We start from the raw sequence: 27,308 nt of genomic DNA, 5'->3' as shown, positions 1-27,308 counted from the left end.
GATGATTTGACCAAGGACATGGAGTACTCAAAATATCGTTCATGTTTTGACCCTCGGTGTATGTGTTAGCGGGTACACATCACAGCGGGCCTTCCTCAGGACTGGTGAGAGATTCAGGGACAACCAAGCGGTATTCAAATCATAGGACCTCCTCCGCCCAGGGATAGAGTCCACCCTGAGGCGTCAATCACTATAGCCTTATAGCCCGCCATAGAGGGCTATACCAGCTATTAAAGGCCCTCTCCAGTGTTAAAGGCCCCGAGCCGAAGGCGAGGGCCTTTAACAAGGGAGAGGGACTTTAATAGTGGTATAGCCCATCTACGAAGGGCTATAAGGCTATTAGAACATTCTGCCACTAGAGGACAGAATGTTCTAACAAAAAAAACAAAGCCTTTTAGAACCGTGAGGGGATTGGAATCCCCTCAGGTTCCCTGAAGCCTTTGTTCACTGCCAGAGCTGTGAACAAAGAAACATTGGAATGTTGGAGCTCCAGGCTTCTACCAGCCATTATAAGCCCAGAGCACTCCATTGTTTTCAATGGAGCTCCCGACATTCCAATGTTCTAATAGACAAATCTTCTCATGCCACCCAATTAATGATTTGTTGGGTGTGAGGGGAGAAACATTGTTTGGTCGTCCAATGTAAAATCCCACAGTGTCGATAGCTGGGCAAACTCCTAGCCCACTTATGTATATTTAGTTCTCAAAAATGAATTTCCAAAAAATCTCCATGCAGTAAATGCAATCTTTTCGGGCATGTCAACAACACTGTGGTCCTATGATTTGAATACTGCTTGGCTGTCCCTAAATCTCTCACCAGTCCTGAGGAAGACCCGCCGCGATGTGTACTCATCAACACATACAGCAAGGGTCGAAACGTCGCTGATATTTTGAGTGGTCCCTGTCCTTGGTCAAATCTCCCTAGTCACAGGGTTCCCTCCTGTAAGGATTGATAAATTCATTCAACTGTTAAAATGAGAACCCCAAAATTCTAACCAGAGTCATCTGAGGATTCAGGTCCCCTGGAGGCGGGCCCAATAGCGTCATCCCTCACCACCCCTACAGACTGAACCCCAACTCCCACACCCTGCACAGGTTATGTAATGTTGATTTGTATAGTGCACTAATCACCCGAGAGGATATCCAGACACATCTTGTTGAGGAAAAAAGAAGAGACACACAAAAGGGAATTTCTGAAAATCACATTCTTTATTTCTGCAGAATCATCGCTCATTATTGCCATGTTTGAGTGAATCTCGCGCGCAATCACAGTGTAAAAGCATGGAGCCTTTTAATGTTTCTTTTGCTCATTATAATACAAAGAGGTATGTTTCAAGCTCCTACGGGAAGACCATGATCCGAGCCCGCCTGGGGCAATGCAAGGACAACGAAGAGGAGGGACCACAATGTGCGGATAGCTCCTCGAAGGTACAGTGCAGGTGGCCCATGGCGGAACAGCACATCTATGCAGCAGGAATGGGGAGAAGGCGTGTCATTGGATGCTACACAATGGCATGTGTGGGAGGTAGGGAGCACATGCTTCGAACACGGATGTCACACAATATACACAGCCTTGGTAGGAAGCCACAGACATTTACTTTAGTACGGTAGGCCTCTGGGCGCTTGGTGGGTTCTGTCCACGTGACCTGGCGATGTGCCAGCTGTACTGAGGACAAATGGCTCTTGAAGGAGACACATTTCCTGACCGGCAGGCGGGTCAAGGCAGAGTCCGTCCCATGTCACTACAGCAGTGGCATGCGGCAGACCCTTCCGCAGACCTCCCTGTGTTCTGGATATGTTGGCCTATCAACACAGGTTTTGCTTGCATCATAGGCTGCCTTGATAATACCCACGAAGCGTACAGTCGTTGACTTCCGGAGAAGCCGGTGGTCCAGTCTGGTGGCCGCCTGACTGTTATCCAAAGAAGCCTTGATTTACTCAAGCATTCTTCTGTAGTCGTATCTGCTGGAGAAGCAGGTAGCTCTTTTAATAAATAAGACGCAAGAGATGTAGCTTATGTGCATGCTGTGCAGCGCCCCCGTACCAGTGAGAAAGCAGGGGAGACTTGGTGCAGAACTCTGAGTTAAGGCAGACAACTACGACTAAGCTTGTAGCCCAGAGTGACGAGAAGCCACAAATTTAACACCGATGATGAGAACCAGCGGCGACCAAGACTACTTTCCATGTTATTCATGCTCGCGATGACTAAAGCTCCTCCTACATGAATTTCCCGCCTAAAACTAAAGTCTAAAGACAAGACACAAAACTCCTGGACTTCCTCTAGCAGTTTAAGTTGCATAAGTGACTGGCAGATTCTAAGTACAAATGATTGTATTACACTGGCATGCATTGATTGAAGATGGCTTCGTTGCTAAGACGGGTTTTACAGTCCGCATCGCAGGCCCAACTCTGTGCTTCCTACTAACCGAGTGCAAGTTGAGTCCTATGGGTTGAGACATGTTGGGGTAGTGTTTGCATCTGAGGGAGGCCCATGGTACAAGGCCAGAGGGCACAGCTTGTCTTACGCAAGAGCCGTCAACTGACAAACTAGGGATTTGCATAGCAGTTTGCATCATCCGCCACCATGTTGGGGTTGGCAGGCTTGACTGGTGAGCTCTCAAACAAACCCAGAAGGACTTTGAATGCTGCGTGATTGCAAGAGGAAAGGAACCCGTCACGTACTGGTAAGCATCTTTATCAAGCAGAGGCCACACGCATCAAATATTCAACTTGTGTCCTCGGAGAGGGTCGCAAGCAGGATTTTTAATCTCTGCGGTAGTCAGCGCGGGGACACACTGTTTTTGAGTAACCAGGCGCTTTACAAATGGTTTCTATTCTATTCTATTCTATTCTATAGATAGGAATGATAATATTCAAGGTACATTGACTTTACTTCTCATTCTTATTGTACGTAAATTTCAATTGACAACGCTGAGTTTGCGCAAAGTCCATATGTTATGTAGGGCTTTGGGAAGTTGGCATTCTGCTGCAAAATGACACTAAATTCACGAAGTTTGTAAACATCCCAGATCTTAGCGGATAACATTTTTCACTAATAATTTTTATTTGGCAGAATTCTTAGTAGTTGAAGCTGTCCTTTCTCATACCAAGTCTTTCTTTTGTTTCTTTTAAAACTTGATAGTTTCCTAACTTTCCACAACACCTACTTACAGAGCGCGCAGAGCAGTTTCTTCAGGACCTTGGAACCTTCCGCCTTAATGTCACCAGTTTGCATCAGAGATGTCTGGTGGATAGAAATGTAGGGGCATATTATCAAGGACTGGTGTTAAAATTATCGCCGTTTTATCCGCAGGAAACTGCTGATAAAACGGCGATAATGGGCTTGATAATGCGCCCTTGTTAATTCCCATAGAAGCCCAGGTTCTGATGTTAACATGGGCTTCTATGGGAAATAACAAGGGCGTATCACCAAGTCCATTATCGCCGTTTTATCGGCAGTTTCCTGCGGATAAAACGGCGATAATTTTAACACCGGTCCTTGATAATATGCCCCATAGTGTCTTGGAATCACTGACACAAATAAATGGCTTTTTCATTTTAGCACTGACGTAAACAAGGTGAAGCAAGCATTGGATTATCATAACCTACTGGAGAAGGGAGCACCGCGGCTCTAGAACAATTTGAAATGCACGGTTGTTTTTGGAACTTTGAATAGGGACTCGATATTTACAAATAAGTCTGAGTTTTAGCTTTCATCTTCTCACGTGAGGAGCCTCCCACTCACGAAGGAGGAGCCGGGACTACTTTGTTGTCATGAAAAGTGAGCAGAGCCTGCAGGGGGAGCACACGTTTCTAGCCAGGCTGGACAATGTATACCAAATACCGCCACGTTTTGTCTCTACTCAGTGCCATGCCTGTGTAATATCGCCTCACAGACTTATTTTGCCTTTCTGTAACCACTGCCTTCACTGACGCAAACTAACTCAGGATGGAATATCGGATATCAGTGATGGTGAACTGGTGATCATGCCCCATCTGAAAAGAACTGACTTCAAGTCGATAATGAGTGCCTTGGCCCCCGAGGCGACATTTTGTGTCAACAGGTGGCATGCCCTGTTGGTAAACTATTTAGCATCTGCCAATTGACACGTCACCCACTGATGAGATGCATTGATTCAGTCAATGAGTGCCTTGACTGCTGGTGAGAGGTACTGAGTCAGTCAATGAGAATCTTGGCTGCAGAGAGGTACTGAGTCAGTCAATGAACACCTCGGCTGCTGCTGAGGTACTGAGTCAGTCAATGCGTGCCTTGACTGCTGATGAGAGGTACTGAGTCAGTCAATGAGCGCCTTGGCCACTGATGAGACGTATTGCGTCAACCAATGGGCATGTCACCCACTTATGAGATGCATTGTGTCAGTCAATGAGCGCCTCAACCGCTGATGAGAGGTATTGAGTCAGTCAATGGGCACGGCACTCACTGATGAGATGCACTGTGTCAGTCAATGAGCGCCTTGGCTGCTGATGAGACGTTCTGTGTCAGTCAAAGGGTGGCATGCCTTCTGGTATTATACATAGTGTCGGTCAATAAGCGCCTTAGCTGCTGATGAGGTATGGAGTCAGTCAATGAGTGCCTAAGCCACTGATTAGATGTATTGTGTCAGTCAAAGGGAGCCTGATTACATGTTTTGTGTCATTCAAAGGGTGCCCTGTCTCCTGATAATATACACAGGGTCAGTCAAAGAGCGCCTAGTCCGCTGATGAGACGGATTTTGCCAACCATCGGGTGTCTTACCCACTGATGAGATGCATGTGTCAGTCAAAGGGTGCGCTACCTCCTGGTAAGATACATAGTGTCAGTCAATGAGCGCTGCGGCCGCTGATGAGACTTATTGTGCCAGTCAATGGGCGCACCACCCACAGATGAGATGCATTGCGTCAGTCGATCAGCGCCTCGGCCGCTGATGAGATGTGTTGTGTCAGTCAAAGGGTGCGCTGCCTCCAGGTAAAACACATAGTGTTCGCCAATGAGCGCCTCGTTCACTAATGACGCGCATCTAGTCAGTCAATGAGCATCCGCCGCTAAATGCCTCAGCGGCTGATGAGACATATTACGTCACTCAATGCGCGCCCTCCTGATGATGAGATGTATTGAGTCGGTCAACAAGCACATCACCCGCGGACGAGATGGTGCAAGTCACAGGGTGCGGCGCGTAACTCACAGAGTGCGGCACGTATGTCACAGGGTGCCGTACATAAGTCACAGGGTGCCATGCCGGCTGGTATGAAACGTAGCGTCAGTCACTGAGCAGTAGGTGCCAGGTGGAGAGCCCTGGCACTGAGGCATCCGGTTGTCCTATGTCAGGCACAGTAAGGGCCTTATCCAGTCCTGGTTTTCCCTCTGCTGGCCTGCACCTGTATAAGTAGATATTAGATTTCTACATCAGTAGCTCTAAATTTAGACCAGAATAAAAAGAAATAAACAGAACTTGTGGAAAGGGGATTGGAGGGCCCTGTGGGCAGCCAGGGGGGCTCCTGTCAGGGGGCAGCTTGCAACTCATTGATTGTGGATAGTGCCAGTGCTTGTAAGTCTGACACCCATTGGCTGTGTCAGTGTTTATAAGCCTCTCACCCATTGGCGCCTGCTAGTGCTTGTAAAGCTCACGCTCATTGGCCCATGCTAAACTCTAGTTCATTAGCCCGCGCCAGAGCTTGTAAGCTTCTTTCCTATTGGCTGTTTCTCTCTTGTGGATTTGGCCTCTATCCTGTGTCCCTTCTTCACAGTGGCCTTGAACCCTCCTCAGGGTTAGTCTAGGGCAGGGGCGTGCCCCTGTGATACCCTGGACAAGCTCCGTGTCCTTGTCAATGCCCCCTGAGCGCCCCCTTCAGGTCTAGAACTGCAGGACACTCCCATCGCACATCAACAGTTTCACAAACATTACAGCAAAATACAATCAACAAAATACATGTTACATCATGTTATCGTCTTCATTGCAGCAGGACTCAAAAATAAATTGCTCATGAAAATACAACTATTAATCTCTGCCGGTATGCATAACAAAAGACCCTGTTTACTAAAAAGATTTCTATCCCCCAAAATCCCATTGGTAAGCAAGGTTTGGTGAGCTGTCCTTCGGGCAGCAAGCTGGTGAGGTTTTCGGTTTCATTGTATTTACATATTTACAGCGCCTCTTCACTGAGACGCGCTAATCTCAGCCAGGATATCTCTACAGCACCGTCTATCCCCGCCCCCTCCCCCACTGCAAAACAAAATGGTATTTATAGTCAAACAGTGTGTGCAGCACACGAAGCGACTGTAACTCTGACCTCAGAGCTTGAAGATACAGGCAAAGCCTATGCTCGTTCATCGAACGTTAACACAGGACTACAAGTCCCAGAGTGCAAAGCGAAAAGCAGGGCTGGGCGAGTGAACCCTAACGTGGCCAGCTCGAGCCCTCGGCGATGGAAGTCTGGAAAGGCTTCGGGTAACTCTTCCCTAAAGCACCTGTTTTTCGAGGGCCTCACATCAGGAGGTTGAAAGGAGGGACCTTTTGAACTTGAAACTGGAGCAGGTCACAATACTTAGTTGAAATACGTGTCTTTGAAATACTTCAAGAGGAAAAAACACACCAATGGCTAATTGTAAGCACCACAAGTGTGAGGGGGAGGCGGTCAAATCTTCACGCCCCCCTCACCCCCACCACTCAAGCCACAGGAACGAAATAATTGGGTGAGTTTATGGCAAAGGCCATTTGGCACAGTCGGGCGTACGGTGGGCACCAGAGGGCGTGCCTGCGTCAATATTCACTCTGGCTCCCCCTTCCCCTCCCCCCCCCAGCGCTGACACCGGAAACAAAAGCACAACCCACTTCTCGCGCGAATGAGAATTTGTACAAAAACCGAAAAAAATATAAACAAGGAACAGAGAAGTGGAGACTTGTTATAAAATGAAAAAAAAATACCTCTCTCCACTTCCTCCTCCCGGCGGAAGTGCGTAAGACCCGCGAGAGAAGCGCCCACCTCAAAGGGGCAGCGCCACGCACACCGTGTCGTGATATGTCACGATTTCCAGAAGTGCCCGGCTCCTCTGGTGGGCAAGGGCTCCATGTGCACCTAGCCATGCTGGCCAGCTGGCACCCAGTGGAAGGCCCCTGGGCATGGCAGCGCTGCCCCCGGGTGGCACTGTCCCTTAGCACAGGTCCTACAAACCCCGCTGTTGGAGCAATGTCATATATAAATATAGAACTCTCTCTGTACATATGTATATCTGCATATATAGGTATATCTATACATATACGTAGTAATAGCCTCTTCCTATAAAAAGAAATGTGCAAATACTGGCTTGGCTACAGTATGGCAGGATGCTGTGCCCACCGTCACCCGCATCCATGAAGACTGGGCATCTCCAGCGCTCTGGGCGCGACCCACATCACGCCGCCAGGATGAATGTCGAAGACGCGCTTTGTGACGAGCAGGTCGACAACTCCAGAAACTGTTTTGAATGGGAGGTGGGTGAGTTCTCTCTCTGTTGGAAGGACCTTCCTTTTCAAACCATTGACATGTGTTATAAGTAGGCTGTTGCTACTCGCCCTAAGTAATTGAAAACCCAGACCCAACCAATTTTTACTTTAAATACGTATGCCCAGGTTCTGAGGGACACTGGGTTGCCCCATTACATTTACCACAGAAGGACGTACGCGTCGCCATCTTGAATAGGGGCAACACATGTAGAAACGCCAAAGTGGCCTTACTCAGACCTCTGAATGGGGACCTCCAACTACTGCGAGTAGAGTGAACGCCCTACGCCTTCGTACAACGATGGTGGCTACCCTATGCCTATTTAAGAGAACATGCAGAAGCCCTACGCGGGCACTCATCTGGCCACGGATGTTGCCACGTGCACTGAAACAGCTGTGGCTCTGGTCAAGGGTGCAACAGGCTTTTTTAGGCACCTCCTACCCTGGCGTAGTGAGTGGTAGAGGTTTACAAACAGGCTGATATGTTCCCTTGACCCCCCTCCCCTTTGGCTTGTCTTATACATTAAGTGCCATCATTGAAGGCCCCATCCTGGTGCCAAACACCTGATGCCCCCTCTGGGGTGCCCTCGCCCGCTGTAAGCAGAGCCCAGAGCTCTTTTGGCCCTGGTTAAGAATTATTTCAAAGGTGTCGAGTTAAACGACTTCTATCTAAAAATATACCCAGAAAGGGAGATCCGAGCATCAAAACAAGGTATCTCAGATGTCCTTAGCTATGTCAACACACTCTGCCACGCAGTACCCACATGGCACAGCATGTACCGGTCTCAGAAGGAGGCAGCTTTCTTGGCCCTTGGAGCAGAGGAGTTGCCCTGGGTTGTACGTGCGCTCTGAGGACAGGGCCCAGAGCGGCCACCACATGGATGCATTCACTTACCCCTTGGCACATAGAGGAGCCCCAAGCTTGGCACAGCCCCCTCACCCACAGAGCCCTCTTTATAAATGTATCCAACATTGGTATGCCCATGTGCAGCCCGCCTGGCGCCCCAGCTTCCGATGTCCCGGAGAGAGGTCACATTTAAGGCCAGCCTGTCCTCAGTCTTGGGCTAGTGAAACGACAAGGTGGCCATGAGTCGCTTACGCATACATCTGGCCACAAATCTTCAGATGCGTTCATGGTTTGGGTGCCCCATGCCAGGCGTGACTGACTCACCCAGCCCTTTTCATTTGTGTTGTCCTCTGCACACCAGCATTTGTAACGGGAAAAGCAGGCCTGCATGTACCAGACTGCACCTTATATCTCCGGACTGGACGAGAAACTCACAGCTGACGTGGGGTCTCCTAACATTCGGGGGGAGTGAAAGTGCAAGAAGCATGGGGTGTGATGTGACACAACACAGCCCCTTTGTAAAGAACGCTGTCTGCTTACTCTGCATCGCAGGGCATTATGGGACACCTGATGTTGGGGCGGGGGAGAGTGGGGTCTGCAAGAACTCCATCACTAAGACGGGTCCTGGCTGTGATTTTTGAACATACGTTATTCATTTTTTAATTAAAAAAATAAAAATATCTCCTGTTCTTCTTGGTGGCAAGCCTGAAAAGGCTGTCCTTACAGCCCAGGCTGCTGCAGCCATTAACGGAAGGGCTGCGACCGCGAGGTTGTTTTCTTCTTTAAATCAAACACTGAATTGTTTTCACAGAACAGCAGCAACATGTGTGTCCAGGTGGGAGGAGTTTGGCTGGGGCCTGGCACTACATATGTAAAGGGAAGGGGTGTCCTGGGGTAAACATGACGGGGCAGCAGGGGGACCCTCAAACACATTTCCCAGTCCCTGTTGCCCAAACATCTTCACTGCCGCCCCCGGGGGCTTCAAGGTACCCCTTTACAGTGACACAACCTACAAACCTTGGGATTGAGCCAACTCCCTGTCACGGGAAAGTGTGGGGAAGTGCCCATCGGAGAGTGTGGGGGAAGCGCCCATGTGGGCGCTGGAGGTACAGGTCATGGCCTTGGCATGTTGGGTGCAAGCAGTAGGGTGAGGAGAAGCGTCACTCATGAGATGTGGGGGCACAGTCATAGTCCTTGGGGTTCGAGGTGTGTTGGTGGGGTTTGGTGAGGAGGCTGGCCCCGCTTTCCCTCCGCTTGGCTGTTGGGCAGGCGATGGACACTCGAAGGGGACGGGCCAAGCGCCTCGACGCCTCATCTTGCTTCACATGACACTCTCGAAGATGATAATCTTGCTGTCGGGCATAGAGTCCACCCTTGTCAAGCCTTTGATGTCTGTGCAAGGTGCCAGGTACTCCATGTGGTGGGCGCTCCAGACGGGCTCAGTCAGGGTTTGCCAACGCTGAAAGAAGGTGAGAGGGCAAAGGGTTAGAATCTACAGCAGTCCAGCAAAGGGTGAGAATCTACAGCAGTCTAGCAAAGGGTGAGAATCTACAGCAGTCTAGCAAAGGGTGAGAATCTACAGCAGTCCAGCAAAGGGTGAGAATCTACAGCAGTCTAGCAAAGGGTGAGAATCTACAGCAGTCCAGCAAGAGTGAGAATCTACAGCAGTCTAGCAAAGGATGAGAATCTACAGCAGTCTAGCAAAGGGTGAGAATCTACAGCAGTCCAGCAAGGGTGAGAATCTACAGTATGCTATAAAAGGGTGAGAATCTACAGCCCAGCAAAGGGTGAGAATCTACAGCTGTCCAGCAAACGGTGAGAATCTACAGCAGTCTAGCAAAGGGTGAGAATCTACAGCAGTCCAGCAAGGGTGAGAATCTACAGCATGCAAGCAAAGGGTGAGAATCTGCAGCCGTCCAGCAAAGGGTGAGAATCTACAGCATGCTAGCAAAGGGTGAGAATTTACAGCCATCCAGCAAAGGGTGAGAATCTACACCATGCTAGCAAAGGGTGAGAATCTACAGCCGTCCAGCAAAGGGTGAGAATCTACAGCATGCTAGCAAAGGGTGAGAATCTACAGCAGTCCAGCAAAGGGTGTGAATCTACAGCAGTCTAGCAAAGCAGCAAAGGGTGAGAATCTACAGCAGTCTAGCAAAGGGTGAGAATCTACAGCAGTCCAGTAAAGGGCGAGAATCTACAGCAGTCCAGCAAAGGGTGAGAATCTACAGCAGTCCAGCAAAGGGTGAGAATCTACAGCAGTCCAGCAAAGGATGAGAATCTACAGCAGTCTAGCAAAGGGTGAGAATCTACAGCAGTATAGCAAAGGGTGAGAATCTACAGCAGTATAGCAAAGGGTGAGAATCTACAGCAGTCCAGCAAAGGATGAGAATCTACAGCAGTCTAGCAAAGGGTGAGAATCTACAGCAGTATAGCAAAGGATGAGAATCTATAGCAGTCCAGCTCCCCTCCATCCTAGCTGCCTTCAACCAGGTGTCTCACCCTCCTGTGACAAAAATAGCCCTCCCTTCAGGCCCTCGACCCACGCACTGCCATTGTGTGCTCTGCATAAGATCAGCGGGCTGTAGATTGGCCCCACTTACTTATCCTTTTTAGGATTCACATTCTGTGCCTTTCCCTCAAAGTCGCAGAATCACTTTCACTTCTGACATCAGAGGGTGTTGAAAGAACGTGAATTTACAAAACATCCTTTGCTCGAGCGCGTGAGAAATAAGTCAAGTATTTTTAGGTCTGGGTCTTGACAAGAAAACTGACTTTGTGATAACAATATACTTGGAGACTAATTGATGAAAAGTGTTGCATTGTTGCACGAAAACAGCAATGCAACCCTTTTCATTGCGCACGCCTTCCGACACCATGAATGTGCCGCATTGACTGTACAGCGCTTCATGTGGCAAGTATTGACAGATAGGTCAGTGTTCCTGACATATCTGTAGGCACAAAAGTCGCACATTGCTGGGGTGTGTCTGAAAACAGAAGCAACTCCAGCAATGTGCCCTTTTACATGGAGCGAGACCCGTGTGAAAGGGCCTGCGTCAGTCTTACGCCTGCTGCGAGGCAGGCGTCGGATTTTGACGCAGTGACGCAGTGAAATCTCACTGCAGAGAGTATGTGTTTAATAGGCAAAACCAGCATTAAGAGAATATTCTGGAAAAGTGTGACAATAGACAATGTTAGACAGAGCAAGGGCTCCTTATCTGTGTCTTTCATTGACAGAAAACAAATGGCCCTTTACAAAAGTACCATCGATCAAATTGTCCCTCCACTAGCAAGGAAACTCTACCTTCAATTTAGGCATGGCGCCTGACCTGTAAAATCATTCACTGGTAGATGGCATCGGGGAAACGTCCATATAATGATCTGTGGGAAGGCTGTGAAGGATGCTCTGAATCGCTTATCCATGTTCTGTTTCTTCCCTCTATAAACACAGATGTGCAAAATCGATTGTTCCTTTGTGCAAAAATCTGGGTTGTCAGGAGTTCCAGGAACCACTCAGATTATTGCAATGTGACGCTAGTCAGATTGTGTTTTTTTGTCACGCTACGTTTTTAAAGTATTTTGTATTACTCGTGAAAAACTCGTACAGTCAGCTGCTAATCTATTAAAAGATTCACTTGATGTTTGTGGTGTACTGTGATGAGACACTTAATATTGCTGTAGAACCTAATCGTGATTTCTGTCTTCCTGCACTTTCATTTAGAAAGGACAAGAGGACCCGATAATTGGCTAGGGACCACGGGTAACAATTCTATTAAGAGGAACGATGGTCCTTAGCAGACTGAAGAATGAAAAACGATGGTTGCCGCTTTTAAGAACCAGCCCTATGGTGGGAAGGAATGAACCGGGTTAGTTACCGTACTGGTAACTGGGAATGAGGCAAGCTAAGGGTGATATTAGTAGAAAACACATACCAAGTGCGTCAGGCAGGTCGAAAACCTTGCAGTAGAGGGGATTTAATCTCCCGTAATATCCAGATAGTTATGAGCTCCCGGGGATCAGAATTGCTGGTCTCTAAGGCTAGCCTGCTGTGAGAAATTTAAGGAAGGAATAAGGCGTCTAAATTGAGAACCGCTAATTCCTCATGATGATCAAGACCCCACGGGGTCTGTTCTTACCTCGACCGGCTGGACTGTGGATTCATATAGTAACCTATTGTGGCCTATATTGTATTTTCGTTTTTCATTCTTCAGTCTGCTAAGGACCATTGTTTCTGTACTTTCAGGCAGTGGTTTGTTTTATTACATTTGTGCTTTTATATTGTTCCTATTAAAAAGGCCAGCTGGAGCTTTTCATATATTGATATAATCTTATTTATTGATATTTATATTTTTATGTGTATTGTGGCTGTTTTGCTTGTCTATACTTTTATGATCCGCAGAGATCGAAATAAAGTTCTTTGATGAGGATGAAATCTCATTGAATTCACAGCGCCACTTCTACGACCCTTTTTTTGCGGGGGAACGCCCACCCTGCATACATTATACCTGACGCAGGAATAATGTAGCGCGGGTCTTTACAACATGACGCATCTTTTTAGATGCGTCACTTTGTAAATATGGTGCAACATGGCACATTTTTTACGACGCAGCAGCGTCACAAAAAGTGACGCGAAAGCACTGCAAAGGGCTCATAAATACGCCCCTTGGAGTGGGTCTTGGGCCCCCCATTCAAACCACTGGCTTCAATCTCTTCTAGACATCGGCTCGAGACTATTTCAATCAATTTTTACTCAGCCCAGTGGATCATTCATCTCCCGAATTATGGCCTGAAATCCAGACTGATTAGCTTTACCAATGCTTATTTTATTTTGTGTTGTATGCTAGTGGCAGGTGAATTGTAACTGAGCTACTTCAGGCCTCAGCTTAAGGTGTGAGCCGCCTCTAAGGCAGAGCAGCCTTCCTGCCTTTTCCTAAAGGACATCTCTATCTGTTCTCTGCCATGATCAGAAGCAAAAATAATCATAAAAATGCAGAATTAAAGCAGAGGGGGAGAGTGGAGTGGAGCAGGGGTAAGAAGATAATCTCAGAAAGGTGTCTAGCAGCAAAGAGGCAGAGAGAGGAGAGGAAGAACAGAGAGGGACAGGGAGAAAATGGACGGAGAGAGAGCTAGCTGCAGGGAGAACAGAGACAGCTGCAGAAAGAATAGGAAGGAAAGAGACAGAGAGAGCTAGCTGCAGGGAGAGAGACAGCTGCAGAAAGAATAGGAAGGAAAGAGACAGAGAGAGCTAGCTGCAGGGAGGATTTTGCTGCAGGGAGAGAAACAGCTGCAGAAAGAATAGAGAAAGAAAGAGCTAGCTGCAGGAAGAGAGAGCTGCAGGAAGAGAGAGCTGCAGGAAGAAAGATCTGCAGGAAGAAAGACAGCTGCAGGGAGCAGGATAGCTACTGGAGGACAGGGACAGAGTGAGATAGCTTCAGGGAGAGAGACAGCTGCAGGAGGAGGAAAGAGAGGGAGAGAGATTGCTGAAAGGAGAGAGATAGCTGCAGGGACAAATACAGCTGCAGGAGGAGGATAGAGACAGAGAGAGAGCGCTAGAGGAGGAAAGAGGGGGAGAGAGACAGCTGCAGCAGGAGGATAGAGACTGGGAGAGACAGCTGCAGGAAGATGGATGTCTGCAGGAAGGGAGCTATAGAGACAGCGTCAGGGAGAAGGACAGAGATGCGGAGAGACAGCTGCAGGGAGGGAGACAGCTGGAGGAGGAGGATAGAGACAGAGAGAGACAGGTGCAGGGAGAGACAGCTGCAGGAGGGGTATAGAGGAGGAGAGAGAGAGGTGCAGGGAGGGAGACAGCTGCAGGAGGGGTATAGAGGAGGAGAGAGAGAGGTGCAGGGAGGGAGACAGCTGCAGGAGGGGTATAGAGGAGGAGAGAGACAGGTGCAGGGAGGGAGACAGCTGCAGGAGGGGTATAGAGGAGGAGAGAGACAGCTGCAGGGAGAGAGACAGCTGCAGGAGGAGGATAGAGACAGAGAGATACAGGTGCAGGGAGGGAGACAGCTGCTGAGGGGTATAGAGGAGGAGAGAGACAGCTGCAGGAAGAGGACAGAGACAGAGAGAGACAGCTGCAGGGAGGGAGACAGCTGCTGAGGGGTATAGAGGAGGAGAGAGACAGCTGCAGGGAGGGAGACAGCTGGAGGAGGAGGATAGAGACAGAGAGAGACAGCTGCAGGGAGGGAGACAGCTGCTGAGGGGTATAGAGGAGGAGAGAGACAGCTGCAGGGAGGGAGACAGCTGGAGGAAGAGGGCAGAGACAGAGAGAGACAGCTGCAGGGAGGGAGACAGCTGCTGAGGGGTATAGAGGAGGAGAGAGACAGCTGCAGGGAGGGAGACAGCTGGAGGAAGAGGACAGAGACAGAGAGAGACAGCTGCAGGGAGGGAGACAGCTGCTGAGGGGTATAGAGGAGGAGAGAGACAGCTGCAGGGAGGGAGACAGCTGGAGGAGGAGGATAGAGACAGAGAGACAGGTGCAGGGAGGGAGACAGCTGCTGAGGGGTATAGAAGAGGAGTGAGACAGCTGCAGGGAGGGAGACAGCTGCAGGAGGGGTATAGAGGAGGAGAGAGACAGCTGCAGGGAGGGAGACAGCTGAAGGAAGAGGACAGAGACAGAGAGAGACAGCTGCAGGGAGGGAGACAGCTGCTGAGGGGTATAGAGGAGGAGAGAGACAGCTGCAGGGAGGGAGACAGCTGGAGGAAGAGGACAGAGAGAGACAGCTGCAGGGAGGGAGACGGCTGCTGAGGGGTATAGAGGAGGAGAGAGACAGCTGCAGGGAGGGAGACAGCTGGAGGAAGAGGACAGAGACAGAGAGAGACAGCTGCAGGGAGGGAGACAGCTGCTGAGGGGTATAGAGGAGGAGAGAGACAGCTGCAGGGAGGGAGACAGCTGGAGGAGGAGGATAGAGACAGAGAGAGACAGCTGCAGGGAGGGAGACAGCTGGAGGAGGAGGAGGATAGAGACAGAGAGACAGGTGCAGGGAGGGAGACAGCTGCTGAGGGGTATAGAGGAGGAGTGAGACAGCTGCAGGGAGGGAGACAGCTGCAGGAGGACAGCGATGCGGAGAGGCAGCTGCAGGGAGGGAGGTCGTTTCATGGATGGAGGCAGCTCCACGAGGGGGTGTCTGAGAGGAAGGAGGGAGCGCAGGGACAGGACAGAGTTTGTTGCCTGTGGGTGAGAGCACCAGAGAGGCGGATAGAAGCCGAGGCGCTGGCCCCATGGAGGGGCCCCGGACCCGCACTCACCTCCTTCAGGGTCCCCTTGGCACGAGAGAGCTTGTAGATGAAGGTGAGCGGGACGCAGAGCATGGAGGACATGGCGAAGGCCCAGCCGATGGCCTCCCCCCACCAGGGGTAGGTGTAGGTGTTGTTGTAGGTCAGAGCCTTGTAGTTCACCAGGTGGAAGATGAAGATGGCCTGAGGAGAGAGAGGACAAGGGTTCAAAGCTGGGACTCACCTCCGCGCGGCGCCATGTCACACCGCAGCGCCTTGAAGCAGGCGCCGGGCCGGCGAGGCACTCACCATGCAGACGAAAGGCGTGATGAACGACCAGCACCACTTCATCCAGGGGAAGGGGCGGTACCCGATCATGCGAGCCACGTCATCCATGAAGCGGTCTGCACCTGGGAGGGGGAAGAGACACGAGAGGGTTGGTGGTCTGAGGGAGATGGCTCCCCCTTCATGTCTACACGCAGACTCAAGCCCTGAGCACAGACCACCTCACCGCCCACCGCAGACCCTCTGGGAAGTCCTCGCTGTGGGGCCCTGGCACCTTTAGGGGTATCTACACAGACCACCACACCGCCCACCGCAGACCCTCTGGGAAGTCCTCGCTGTGGGGCCCTGGCACCTTTAGGGGTATCTACACAGCCCACCTCACCGCCCACCGCAGACCCTCTGGGAAGTCCTCGCTGTGGGGCCCTGGCGCCTTTAGGGGTATCTTCACAGACCACCTCACCGCCCACCGCAGACCCTCTGGGAAGTCCTCGCTGTGGGGCCCTGGCGCCTTTAGGGGTATCTTCACAGACCACCTCACTGCCCACCGCAGACCCTCTGGGAAGTCCTCGCTGTGGGGCCCTGGCGCCTTTAGGGGTATCTACACAGACCACCACACCGCCCACCGCAGACCCTCTGGGAAGTCCTCGCTGTGGGGCCCTGGCACCTTTAGGGGTATCTACACAGCCCACCTCACCGCCCACCGCAGACCCTCTGGGAAGTCCTCGCTGTGGGGCCCTGGCGCCTTTAGGGGTATCTTCACAGACCACCTCACCGCCCACCGCAGACCCTCTGGGAAGTCCTCGCTGTGGGGCCCTGGCGCCTTTAGGGGTATCTTCACAGACCACCTCACTGCCCACCGCAGACCCTCTGGGAAGTCCTCGCTGTGGGGCCCTGGCACCTTTAGGGGTATCTACACAGACCACCTCACCGCCCACCGCAGACCCTCTGGGAAGTCCTCGCTGTGGGGCCATGGCACCTTTAGGGGTATCTACACAGACCACCACACCGCCCACCGCAGACCCTCTGGGAAGTCCTCGCTGTGGGGCCCTTGCACCTTTAGGGGTATCTACACAGACCACCTCACCGTCCACCGCAGACCCTCTGAGAAGTCCTCGCTGTGGGGCCCTGGCACCTTTAGGGGTATCTACACAGACCACCACAACGCAAACCTCAGACCCTCTGGGAAGTCCTCGCTGTGGGGTCCTGGCACCTTTAGGGGTATCTTCACAGACTACCTCACCGCCCACCGCAGACCCTCTGGGAAGTCCTCGCTGTGGGGCCATGGCACCTTTAGGGGTATCTTCACAGACCACCTCACTGCCCTCCACAGACCCTCTAGGAAGTCCTCGCTGTGGGACCCTGGATTTTGAGTATCTTCAAGGCCCGAGCACAGACCACCTCACCGCCCACCGCAGACCCTCTGGGAAGTCCTCGCTGTGGGGCCCGGTGCCTTCTCAGGTATCTTCAAGCCCTGACCACAGACACCCTCACCACCCATTACAGACCCTCTAGAAAGTTCTGACTGTGGAGCTGGGCGACTTTCGGGGTATCTTCAACAGGTCCAGAGATATTCACCCTCTCACCCAGCAGCCTCCACACTCAGCAGTTTTCCCACCCAGCAGCCTTCACACCCAGCACCCACCTCATACAGCAGCCTCCACACCCAGCACCCACCTCATACAGCAGCCTCCACACCCAGCACCCACCTCATACATCAGTCTCCACACCGAGCAGCCTCCACACCCAGCACCCACCTCATACAGCAGCCTCCTCACCCAGCAGCCGCCTCATATGTTCAGCCTCCACACCCAGCACCCACCTCATACAGCAGCCTCCACACCCAGCAGCCGCCTCATACATCAGTCTCCACACCGAGCAGCCTCCACACCCAGCACCCACCTCATACAGCAGCCTCCTCACCCAGCAGCCGCCTCATACGTCAGCCTCCACACCCAGCAGCCTCCTCACCCATCAGCCACCTCACCCGGCAGCCTCCTCACCCGGCAGCCTCCTCACCCGGCAGCCTCCACACCCAGCAGCCTCCACACCCATCAGCCACCTCATACAGCAGACTCCTCACCCAGCAGCCGCCTCATACGTCAGCCTCCACACCGAGCAGCCTCCACACCCAGCACCCACCTCATACAGCAGCCTCCACACCCAGCAGCCGCCTCATACATCAGTCTCCACACCGAGCAGCCTCCACACCCAGCACCCACCTCATACAGCAGCCTCCTCACCCAGCAGCCGCCTCATACGTCAGCCTCCACACCCAGCAGCCTCCACACACAGCACCCACCTCATACAGCAGCCTCCTCACCCAGCAGCCGCCTCATACGTCAGCCTCCACACCCAGCAGCCTCCTCACCCATCAGCCACCTCATACAGCAGCCTCCTCACCCAGCAGCCGCCTCATATGTCAGCCTCCATACCGAGCAGCCTCCACACCCAGCACCCACCTCATACAGCAGCCTCGTCACCCAGCAGCCGCCTCATACATCACCCTCCACACCGAGCAGCCTCCACACCCAGCACCCACCTCATACAGCAGCCTCCTCACCCAGCAGCCGCCTCATACGTCAGCCTCCACACCCAGCACCCACCTCATACAGCAGCCTCCACACCCAGCGGATGTTTGCAGTGGTGCCCCTTTCAGCTGGCATTCACCACCCCTTCTTGCACACATTCATCCATAGATCAGACTTCAGAGCCCTGCCTGCATGGGGCGTCCATCTTCCTTCTGTGGGCACCTTTGAACATCTGACCAGAGGGTGAAGCGGACCTCCAAGGCGCCCACGGGCACGAGGCACCCCCCCCCCCCTGCACGCTGTTTCACATAACTACTACCACAGGTGCCCTCTTTCTGGCACAGAAATGAACTTGTGAACGTACAAGTCAACAGAAGGATTAAGCACAAGCGGTTTTTCCTTTCCATGTCTTCTGCTTGCTGTTACCCAGGCAAGGCTGTCGTGGGGCCTGTAGGGTGCCAGCATGCCAAGGGTGTGCGTGCCCACGCACGGCTGGCACAAGTAACCAGCCCCCGAGGCTTGTGTGGCACACTCGTGTGATCCTTGCACACTCGTGTGGTGTGAGCTCCTAGATTACGTTTGTGTTTCAGTGCAGTTCATACATTTGTCTATCTTACTCTGCCTGCGTGTTTCTGTGCACACGCTATGCGCGTACTAAGGAGTTTACATATGTCTTGAACGAGTGCCGGTATGTTTCTGTGCACACGCTGTGTGTGCAAAAAAGAGTTTACATATGTCTTGTGCCTGCATGTTTCTGTGCACACGCTATGCGCGTACTAAGGAGTTTACATATATCTTGAACGAGTGCCGGTATGTTTCTGTGCACACGCTGTGTGTGCAGAAAAGAGTTTACATATGTCTTGTGCCTGCATGTTTCTGTGCACACGCTATGCGCGCACTAAGGAGTTTACATATATCTTGAACGAGTGCCGGTATGTTTCTGTGCACACGCTGTGTGTGCAGAAAAGAGTTTACATATGTCTTGTGCCTGCATGTTTCTGTGCACAAGTTATGTGTGCACTAAGAGGTTTAGCCACGTGCCTGCATGTTGCTGGTCACGCACAGTGTGCATAAGGGAGTTTACATGTGTCTTGTGTCTGCGTGTTTCTGTGCCCACGCTGTGTGTGCACAAGAGTTTACATACATCTTCGCTGTGTGCCTGCATGATTTTGTGCACTAAGACGTTTAGCCACCCCAAGGCGCAGCAGACGTGCACTCAGTGGCCCCATGCTAATAGTAACGGAGTGCACATACTCGTGCACGGCTTGAACCAACCGAGTCTGTGGGCTACAGTGGGCACAGACAATACAAGAGTGATCCCTGTGTCCAGTCCGGGAACACGAATGTGCACTATGCAGCCGTGCACAACCCGTGTCTGGTGTAACTAAAACTAGACAGTGTGGGAAACTGCACACCGAATCGTATTATTGCCAGCTCCAGAGGGCACACTTAATGCCCTCACAATCTCACCTTCACCAGTGTCTCAAGGGTGAAAGACACACGGCCTCCTGCCTGGATAGACTGACCCACCAGTGTACAAGCACCCACCCAGCAGCCTCCACACCCAGCAGCCTCCACACCCAGCGCCTCCTCACCCAGCAGCCTCCTCACCCAGCAGCCTCCTCAACCAGCAGCCTCCTCACCCAGCAGCCTCCACACCCAGCAGCCTCCACACCCAGAAGCCTCCACACCCAGAAGCCTCCACACCCAGAAGCCTCCTCACCCAGCAGCCTCCACACCCAGCAGCCTCCACACCCAGCAGCCTCCACACCCAGCAGCCTCCACACCCAGCAGCCTCCTCACCCAACAGCCTCCACATCCAGCAGCCTCCTCACCAAGCAGCCTCCTCACCAAGCAGCCTCCAAACCAAGCAGCCTCCACACCCAGCAGCCTCCACACCCAGCAGCCTCCACACCCAGAAGCCTCCTCACCCAGAAGCCTCCACACCCAGAAGCCTCCTCACCCGGCAGCCTCCTCACCCGGCAGCCTCCTCACCCGGCAGCCTCCTCACCCGGCAGCCTCCTCATACAGTAGCCTCCTCACCGAGCAGCCGCTCTTCTGAAGAAACCCACAGTGACCCCAAAGACCTCAAGAACTTCCGCCCCATCTCTCTTCTTCCCTTCCCAGCCAAAGTCATTGAGAAAACCGTCAATAAACAGCTGACTGCTTTCCTTGAGCCAAACAACTCGCTCGACCCATCCCAGTCCGGATTTGGAGCCAACCACAGCACCGAAACCGCCCTCATTGCCGTCACGACTACATCAGGACCCTGATGGACAACAGAGAAACAACCGCCCTCATCCTCCAGGACCTCTCAGCAGCCTTCGATACCGTATGCCATCGCACCCTAATAACCCGCCTCTTCACCACTGGGATCCAAGGAAGGGCCCTGGACTGGATCACCTCGTTCCTCTCCGACAGAACCCAGAGAGTCCACCTCCCTCCATTTTGCTCAGAAGCCACTGAGATCATCTGCGGCGTATCCCAAGGATCCTCGCTCAGCTCAACCCTCTTCAATACCTACATGAGCCCCCTCGCCGCCATCGCACGCAAACACAACATCAACGTCATCTCCTACGCCGACGACACCCAGCTGATACTCTCCCTCACCAAAGACCCAGCCACCGCCAAAACCAACCTCCAGGTAGGAATGAAAGACGTCGCAGAATGGATGAAGCTCAGCCGCCTGAAGCTGAACTCAGACAACACGGAGGTCCTCACCCTCGGACTATCCCCTTCCGCCTTGGACGACTCCTGGTGGCCCCCAGCACTGGGCTCCGCGCCGACACCCTCGGACCACGCACACAACCTGGGATTCATCCTGGACTCCTCCCTCACGATGACCAAGCAAGTCAACGCCGTCTCGTCATCGTGCTTCAACACCCTACGCATGCTCCGAAAGATCTTCCGGTGGATCCCCACCGAAACCAGAAAGACGGTCACTCAGGCCTTCGTCACAAGCCGACTGGACTACGGACACGCCCTCTACGCTGGCACCACTGCAAAACTTCCGAAACGACTACAACGCATACAGAACGCCTCTGCACGACTCATCCTTGACATCCGTCGCCACAGCCACATATCCGCCCACCTGAGAACCCTGCGCTGGCTCCCTGGCAACAAGAGGATCACATTCAGGTTCCTCACCCACGCACACAAAGCACTCCAGGACATGGGCCCCGAATACCTCAACAGCCGCCTTTCGTTCTACACTCCCATCCGCCAGCTCCGCTCCGCTCCACCAGCCTCGCCCTCGCCACCGTCCCACGGATTCGCAGAACCACCACTGGAGGAAGATCATTCTCCTACCTGGCGGCCAAATCATGGAACTCCCTCCCTGCACACCTACGAATGACCCAGGACCATCTCTCCTTCAGGAAACACCTCAAGACCTGGCTTTTCGAGCAGTAGTAGCACCCCCCCCTGTCAGCGCCTTGAGACACTCACGGGTGAGTAGCGCGCTCTATAAATGTTTTGATTGATTGATTGATACGTCAGACTCCACACCCAGCAGCCTCCTCACCCAGCTGCCTCCACACCCAGCAGCCTCCACACCCAGCAGCCGCCTCACCCAGCAGCCGCCTCACATGGCAGCCGCCTCACATGGCAGCCACATCACACGGCAGCCGCCTCACCCAGCAGCCACCTCATACGGCAGCCTCCTCACCCAGCAGCTGCCTCATACGCAGCCTCCTCACCCAGCAGCCGCCTCATACGTCAGCCTCCACACCCAGCAGCCGCCTCATACGTCAGCCTCCACACCCAGCAGCCGCCTCATACATCAGACTCCACACCCAGCAGCATCCTCACCCAGCAGCCTCCACACCCAGCAGCCGCCTCGTACAGCAGCCTCCACACCCAGCAGCCGCCTCGTACAGCAGCCTCCACACCCAGCAGCCGCCTCGTACAGCAGCCTCCACACCCAGCAACCGCCTCCTACGGCAGCCAACTCATACAGCAGCCTCCTCACCCAGCAGTCTCCACACCCAGCAGCCACCTCACCAGCAGCCTCCACATCCAGCAGCCTCCTTACCAGCAGCCTCCACACCAAGCAGCCTCCACACCCAGCAGCCTCCACACCCAGCAGCCTCCACACCCAGCAGCCACCTCATACAGCAGCCACCTCATACAGCAGCCTCCTCACCCAGCAGCCACCTCATACGTCAGCCTCCACACTCAGCAGCCTCCTCACCCAGCAGACTCCTCATCCAGCAGCCTGCACACCCAGCAGCCACCTAATATGGCAGCCTCCACACTGAGCAGCCACCTCATACGGCAGCCTCCGCACCCAGCAGCCTCCTCATACGGCAGCCACCTCTCCCAGCAGCCACCTCATACGGCAACCACCTCATACGGCAGCCTCCTCACCCAGCAGCCGCCTCACACAGCAGCCGCCGCCTCGCACACCAGCTGCCTCACAGAGCAGCCACCTCACACATCAACCACCTCACACAGCAGCCACCTAACACAGCAGCTTCCACACCATCAGCACAATGTCACCCAACCTACCGTAGACCCAGGCGATGACCACGCACTGCCAGAAGGCCTGCCACAGCAGCGTCATCCCACTGGCCGAATAGTAGTCGAAGAGCTGGAAGACGTACATTCCGCCCTGGGCACGGGAGACAGAGAGGGAAGGGTTAGCAGGTGGGACAGAGAAGGGTAGCAGGGGGACAGAGAGGGTTGAATTGGGGACAGAGAGAGAGAGGGTTAGCACGTGAGACAGGGAAGGTTAGCATAGAGACAGGGAGGGTTGCAAGGGGGACAGAGAGGGTTAGCACAAGGACAGAGAGGGTTAGCATGGGGGACAGACAGGGAGAAGGTTGCATGGGGACAGAGAGGGTTAGCACAAGGACAGAGAGGGTAGCATTGGGGACAGAGAGAGAGAGGGTTAGCACGTGAGACAGGGAAGGTTAGCATAGAGACAGGGAGGGTTGCAAGGGGGACAGAGATGGTTAGCACAAGGACAGAGAGGGTTAGCATGGGGGACAGACAGGGAGAAGGTTGCATGGGGACAGAGAAGGTTAGCACAAGGACAGAGAGGGTTAGCATGGGGGACAGAGAGGCAGAGGGTTAGCATGGGGGACAGAGAGGGTTAGCACAATGACAGTGAGGGAGAAGGTTGCATGGAGGACAGAGAGGTTTAGCACGAGGACCGAGAGGGTTAGCATGTGGGACAGAGAGTTTTAGCATGGGGGACAGAGAGGAAGAGGGTTGATTGGGGGACAGAGAGGGTTAGCCCAAGGACAGAGAGGGTTAGCAAGAGGAACATAGGTTTAGCATGTGGGACAGAGAGGGTTAGCACAAGGACAGAGAGGGTTAGCATGGGGACAGTGAGGGTGAAGGTTGAATGGGGACAGGGAGGGAGAGGATTGCATGAGGGGCAGAGTGGGAGAAGGTTAGCATGGGGGATAGAGAGGGTTAGCACAAGGACAGAGGGTTAGCACAAGGACAGAGAGGGTTAGCATGGGGGACAGAGAGGGAGAAGGTTGCATGGGGACAGAGAGGTTTAGCACGAGGACCGAGAGGGTTAGCGTGGGGGACACAGAGGGAGAGGGTTGCATGGGGAACAGAGAGGGTTAGCATGGGGGGAAAGAACGGGAGAGAGGGTTAGCAAGTGGGACAGAGAGGGAGCGGGTTAGCACGTGGGACAGGGAAGGTTAGCATGGAGACAGGGAGGGTTGCAAGGGGGGCAGAGAGGGAGACGGTTGCATGAGGGACAGAAAGGGTTAGCACGGGGACAGAAAGTGATAGTAAGGGGACAGAGAGGGTTAGCATGTGGGACAGAGAGGGTTAGCACAAGGACAGAGAGGGTTATCACAAGCACAGAGAGGGTTAGCGTGGGTGACACAGAGGGAGAGGGTTGCATGGGGGACAGAGAGGGTTAGCATGGGGGACAGAGAGGGTTAGCGTGGGGGACACAGAGGGAGAGGGTTGCATGGGGGACAGAGAGGGTTAGCATGGGGGACAGAGAGGGTTAGCATGGGGGAAAGACCGGGAGAGAGGGTTAGCAAGTGGGACAGAGAGGGAGAGGGTTAGCACGTGGGACAGGGAAGGTTAGCATGGAGACAGGGAGGGTTACAAGGGGGGCAGAGAGGGACACGGTTGCATGGGGGACAGAAAGAGTTAGCACGGGGACAGAAAGTGATAGTAAGGGGACAGAGAGGGTTAGCATGTGGGACAAAGAGGGTTAGTACAAGGACAGAGAGGGTTAGCATGGGGGACAGAGAGGGAGAGGGTTAGCATGGGGTATAGGGAGGGTTCGCACAAGGACAGAGAGGGAGAAGGTTGCATGGGGGACAGAGAGGTTTAGCATGAGGACCGAGAGGGTTAGCATGTTGGACAGAGAGGGTTAGCAAAGGGGACAGAGAGGGAGAGGATTGCATAGGGGAACGAGAGGGTTAGCCCAATGACAGAGAGGGTTAGCAAGAGGAACAGAGGATTAGCATGTGGGACAGAGAGGGTTAGCACAAGGACAGAGAGGGTTAGCATGGGGGCCATAGAGAGTTAGCCCAAGGACAGAGAGGGTTAGCATGGGGGACAGAGAGAAAGAGGGTTGCATGGGGGACAGAGAGGAGAGGATTAGCACGTGGGGCAGTGAGGGTTAGCACAAGGACATAGAGGAAGAGGGTTGCATGGGGGCAGAGAGGGTTAGCATGGGGGGCAGAGAGGGTGAAGGTTTGCATGGGGGACAGAGAGGGAGAGGGTTGAATGGGGGACATAGAGGGAGTAGTTTAGCATGGGGGATAGAGAGGGTTAGCACAAGGACGGAGAGGGTTAACACAAGGACAGAGAGGGTTAGCATGGGGGACAGAGAGGAAGAAGGTTGCATGGGGGACAGAGAGGTTTAGCACGAGGACTGAGAGGGTTAGTGTGGGGGACACAGAGGGAGAGGGTTGCATGGGGGACAGAGAGGGTTAGCATGGGGGACAGAGAGGGTTAGCATGGGGGGAAGAGGGGGAGAGAGGGTTAGCAAGGGGGACAGTGAGGGAAAGGGTTGCATGGGGACAGAGAGGGTTAGCATGGGGTCAAGAAGTGAGAGGGTTAGCACGTGGGACAGGGAAGGTTAGCATGGAGACAGGGAGGGTTGCAAGGGGGACAGAGAGGGTTAGCATGGGGACAGGGACTGAGAGGGTTGCATGAGGGACAGAAAGGGTTAACATGGGGGATAGAGAGGGTTAGCATGGGGACAGAGAGAGATAGCACAGGGACAGAGAGAGTTACTAAGGGGACAGAGAGGAAGGGGGATAGAGACGGATAGCAAGGGGGACACAAAGGGATAGTACGGGACAGAGAGGGTTAGCACGGGGACAGAAAGTGATAGTAAGGGGACAGAGAGGGTTAGGGGTTGCACAGGCACTGGATACATGAAAGTTGGCCCAGACCCTGGGTGCAAAGATGGAAAAGGCACGCTGCCTTGTATTTCCTTTTTTGCATTTCCTAGTCTGCGGTCATAGCTGCCCCCCCCCCCCCCCCGATTGCGGGTGTGAGAAGACCCCCAGAGAGGGAAAGCTTGTTTGTAAGGTAAGTAAGGGTGCTGGTCACGGTGGCTTTGTAAACGATGCCTCTGGTTTTCGTGATGGTGGGGGCCGGCGAGGGTGCCAATGGAGATCTATCAGGATGGGGGGGGGGTGATCATATTTCTTCGGGCGCAGGATGAGATGTTTTAGGACAAATAGCTTGAATAAGCTGTTTTCATCAAAGGGCAGCGAACCGCAATCTCCTCTGATTGAAATCACAGCGTTGAGGTTTACCTTTTATGAATAAATAAAACAAGGGACAATGGAAAATGTTGTTTCTAGATAAAAGGGATGAAAACAATACTTCTAGAGAGCATGCTGCATAGTTTGAATTCTTTTGGCTGCATAATTTAGAAAACCCAGACCGCATACTTTGGCCGTCCATGCCGAATAATCCTAGTAGCACTGACAACAACACTAAACGTGTGTGGAGTGGCCGAGGGGCTGTCATTATGATGATCAAATCTGCCTTTCGGTGGCAACTATGAAATATTTGTTATATAACATGGCTCACTGTGAAATATGAGTTTTTATACCCCTGCATTTAGTGCCCCTATACATTTATATCATATGGGCTGCAATTGATGCATATGGCATCTCTGTAGGCCCTAAGGGAGATCACAGGGCTCGATTCACAGCACTAACTTAAGACAAAATCCTAAACTTACCTCCATTTCGGTATTCACAGAAGGCACTTACTCATTTTGGTATTCACAGAAGTTAGGACTCCTAAATGCCTTCTGTTAGGCTTTTTGTCAGTTTAGGAGTCGTAAAGTTAGGACGCCTAACTTCTGTGAATACCGAAATGAGTAAAGTGCCTTCTGTGAATACCAAAATGGAGGTAAGTTTAGGATTTTGTCTTAAGTTAGTTCAGTGTATGTGTAGCTGGGGGTCACGGGTCGTGGGCTGCATGACCCCTGTGACCTCCGGAGGGGTCCATAGATGGACAATCTAAGGAGTTCAATCGGCCCTTCTTATATGAAACCCAAAAATGATTGTGTTTTTTTCAAAAGCGAAAATGCTTTGCCCTCCATCCGACAGTGCAAAACTGGAAGACAAAATACAATTTCGATCAATAAATTGGGAGTGAAAATTGATTGGCGATTGGCATACTACGTTTATTAAAAACCAGCGGATACATGTTTTATTTTAAGTATTTGACATGGGCGCGGACGGCCCTATCCGTCCCACCACAGCCGCACGTGTGTGCGCATTGATAACGCTTTGTTGATTGATTTCTGGAGAAAGCATTCCACAAGAGGAATTAACAGGAAGAGACGCCGCAGAGACGCCCCCCTTCCTGCGCTGTGCTTAATGCGGCAGCGCCAAGCTCGAGGCGCTGTCAGGGCTTTAACAGAGGTCAAAAGGTCACCGGAAAAGGCCATAAACTACAGTACGAAACAATTTAGCTGTAAATTAAGATCAGGGGGTCAGGT

At 52.7% G+C, this 27,308-nt stretch overlaps 1 protein-coding gene across 2 annotated transcripts in view; it reads right to left on the bottom strand.

Annotated features, from left to right (window-relative positions):
- Positions 1-9,108: 9,108 nt before the first annotated feature.
- The window catches only part of SLC6A8 (solute carrier family 6 member 8), a 169,145-nt gene continuing 150,945 nt past the window's right edge, over positions 9,109-27,308 (bottom strand). For both annotated transcript variants that reach the window (XM_086940218.1, XM_086940216.1), the window contains exons 10-13: positions 22,862-22,964; positions 15,849-15,949; positions 15,573-15,743; positions 9,109-9,783 (exon numbers count right to left, since the gene is read on the bottom strand). In XM_086940218.1, coding sequence (XP_086796344.1) covers positions 9,646-9,783; positions 15,573-15,743; positions 15,849-15,949; positions 22,862-22,964 — 513 coding nt within the window. In that variant the 3' untranslated portion in view covers positions 9,109-9,645. The remainder of the gene's footprint in view (positions 9,784-15,572; positions 15,744-15,848; positions 15,950-22,861; positions 22,965-27,308) is intronic.

The sequence above is a fragment of the Lissotriton vulgaris genome, chromosome 10, assembly GCF_964263255.1.
Source record: "Lissotriton vulgaris chromosome 10, aLisVul1.2, whole genome shotgun sequence".
NCBI lineage: Eukaryota > Metazoa > Chordata > Amphibia > Caudata > Salamandridae > Lissotriton > Lissotriton vulgaris.
Note: the sequence above shows the minus strand (reverse complement) of the source record. Positions and strands in the feature narration are given on the sequence as shown.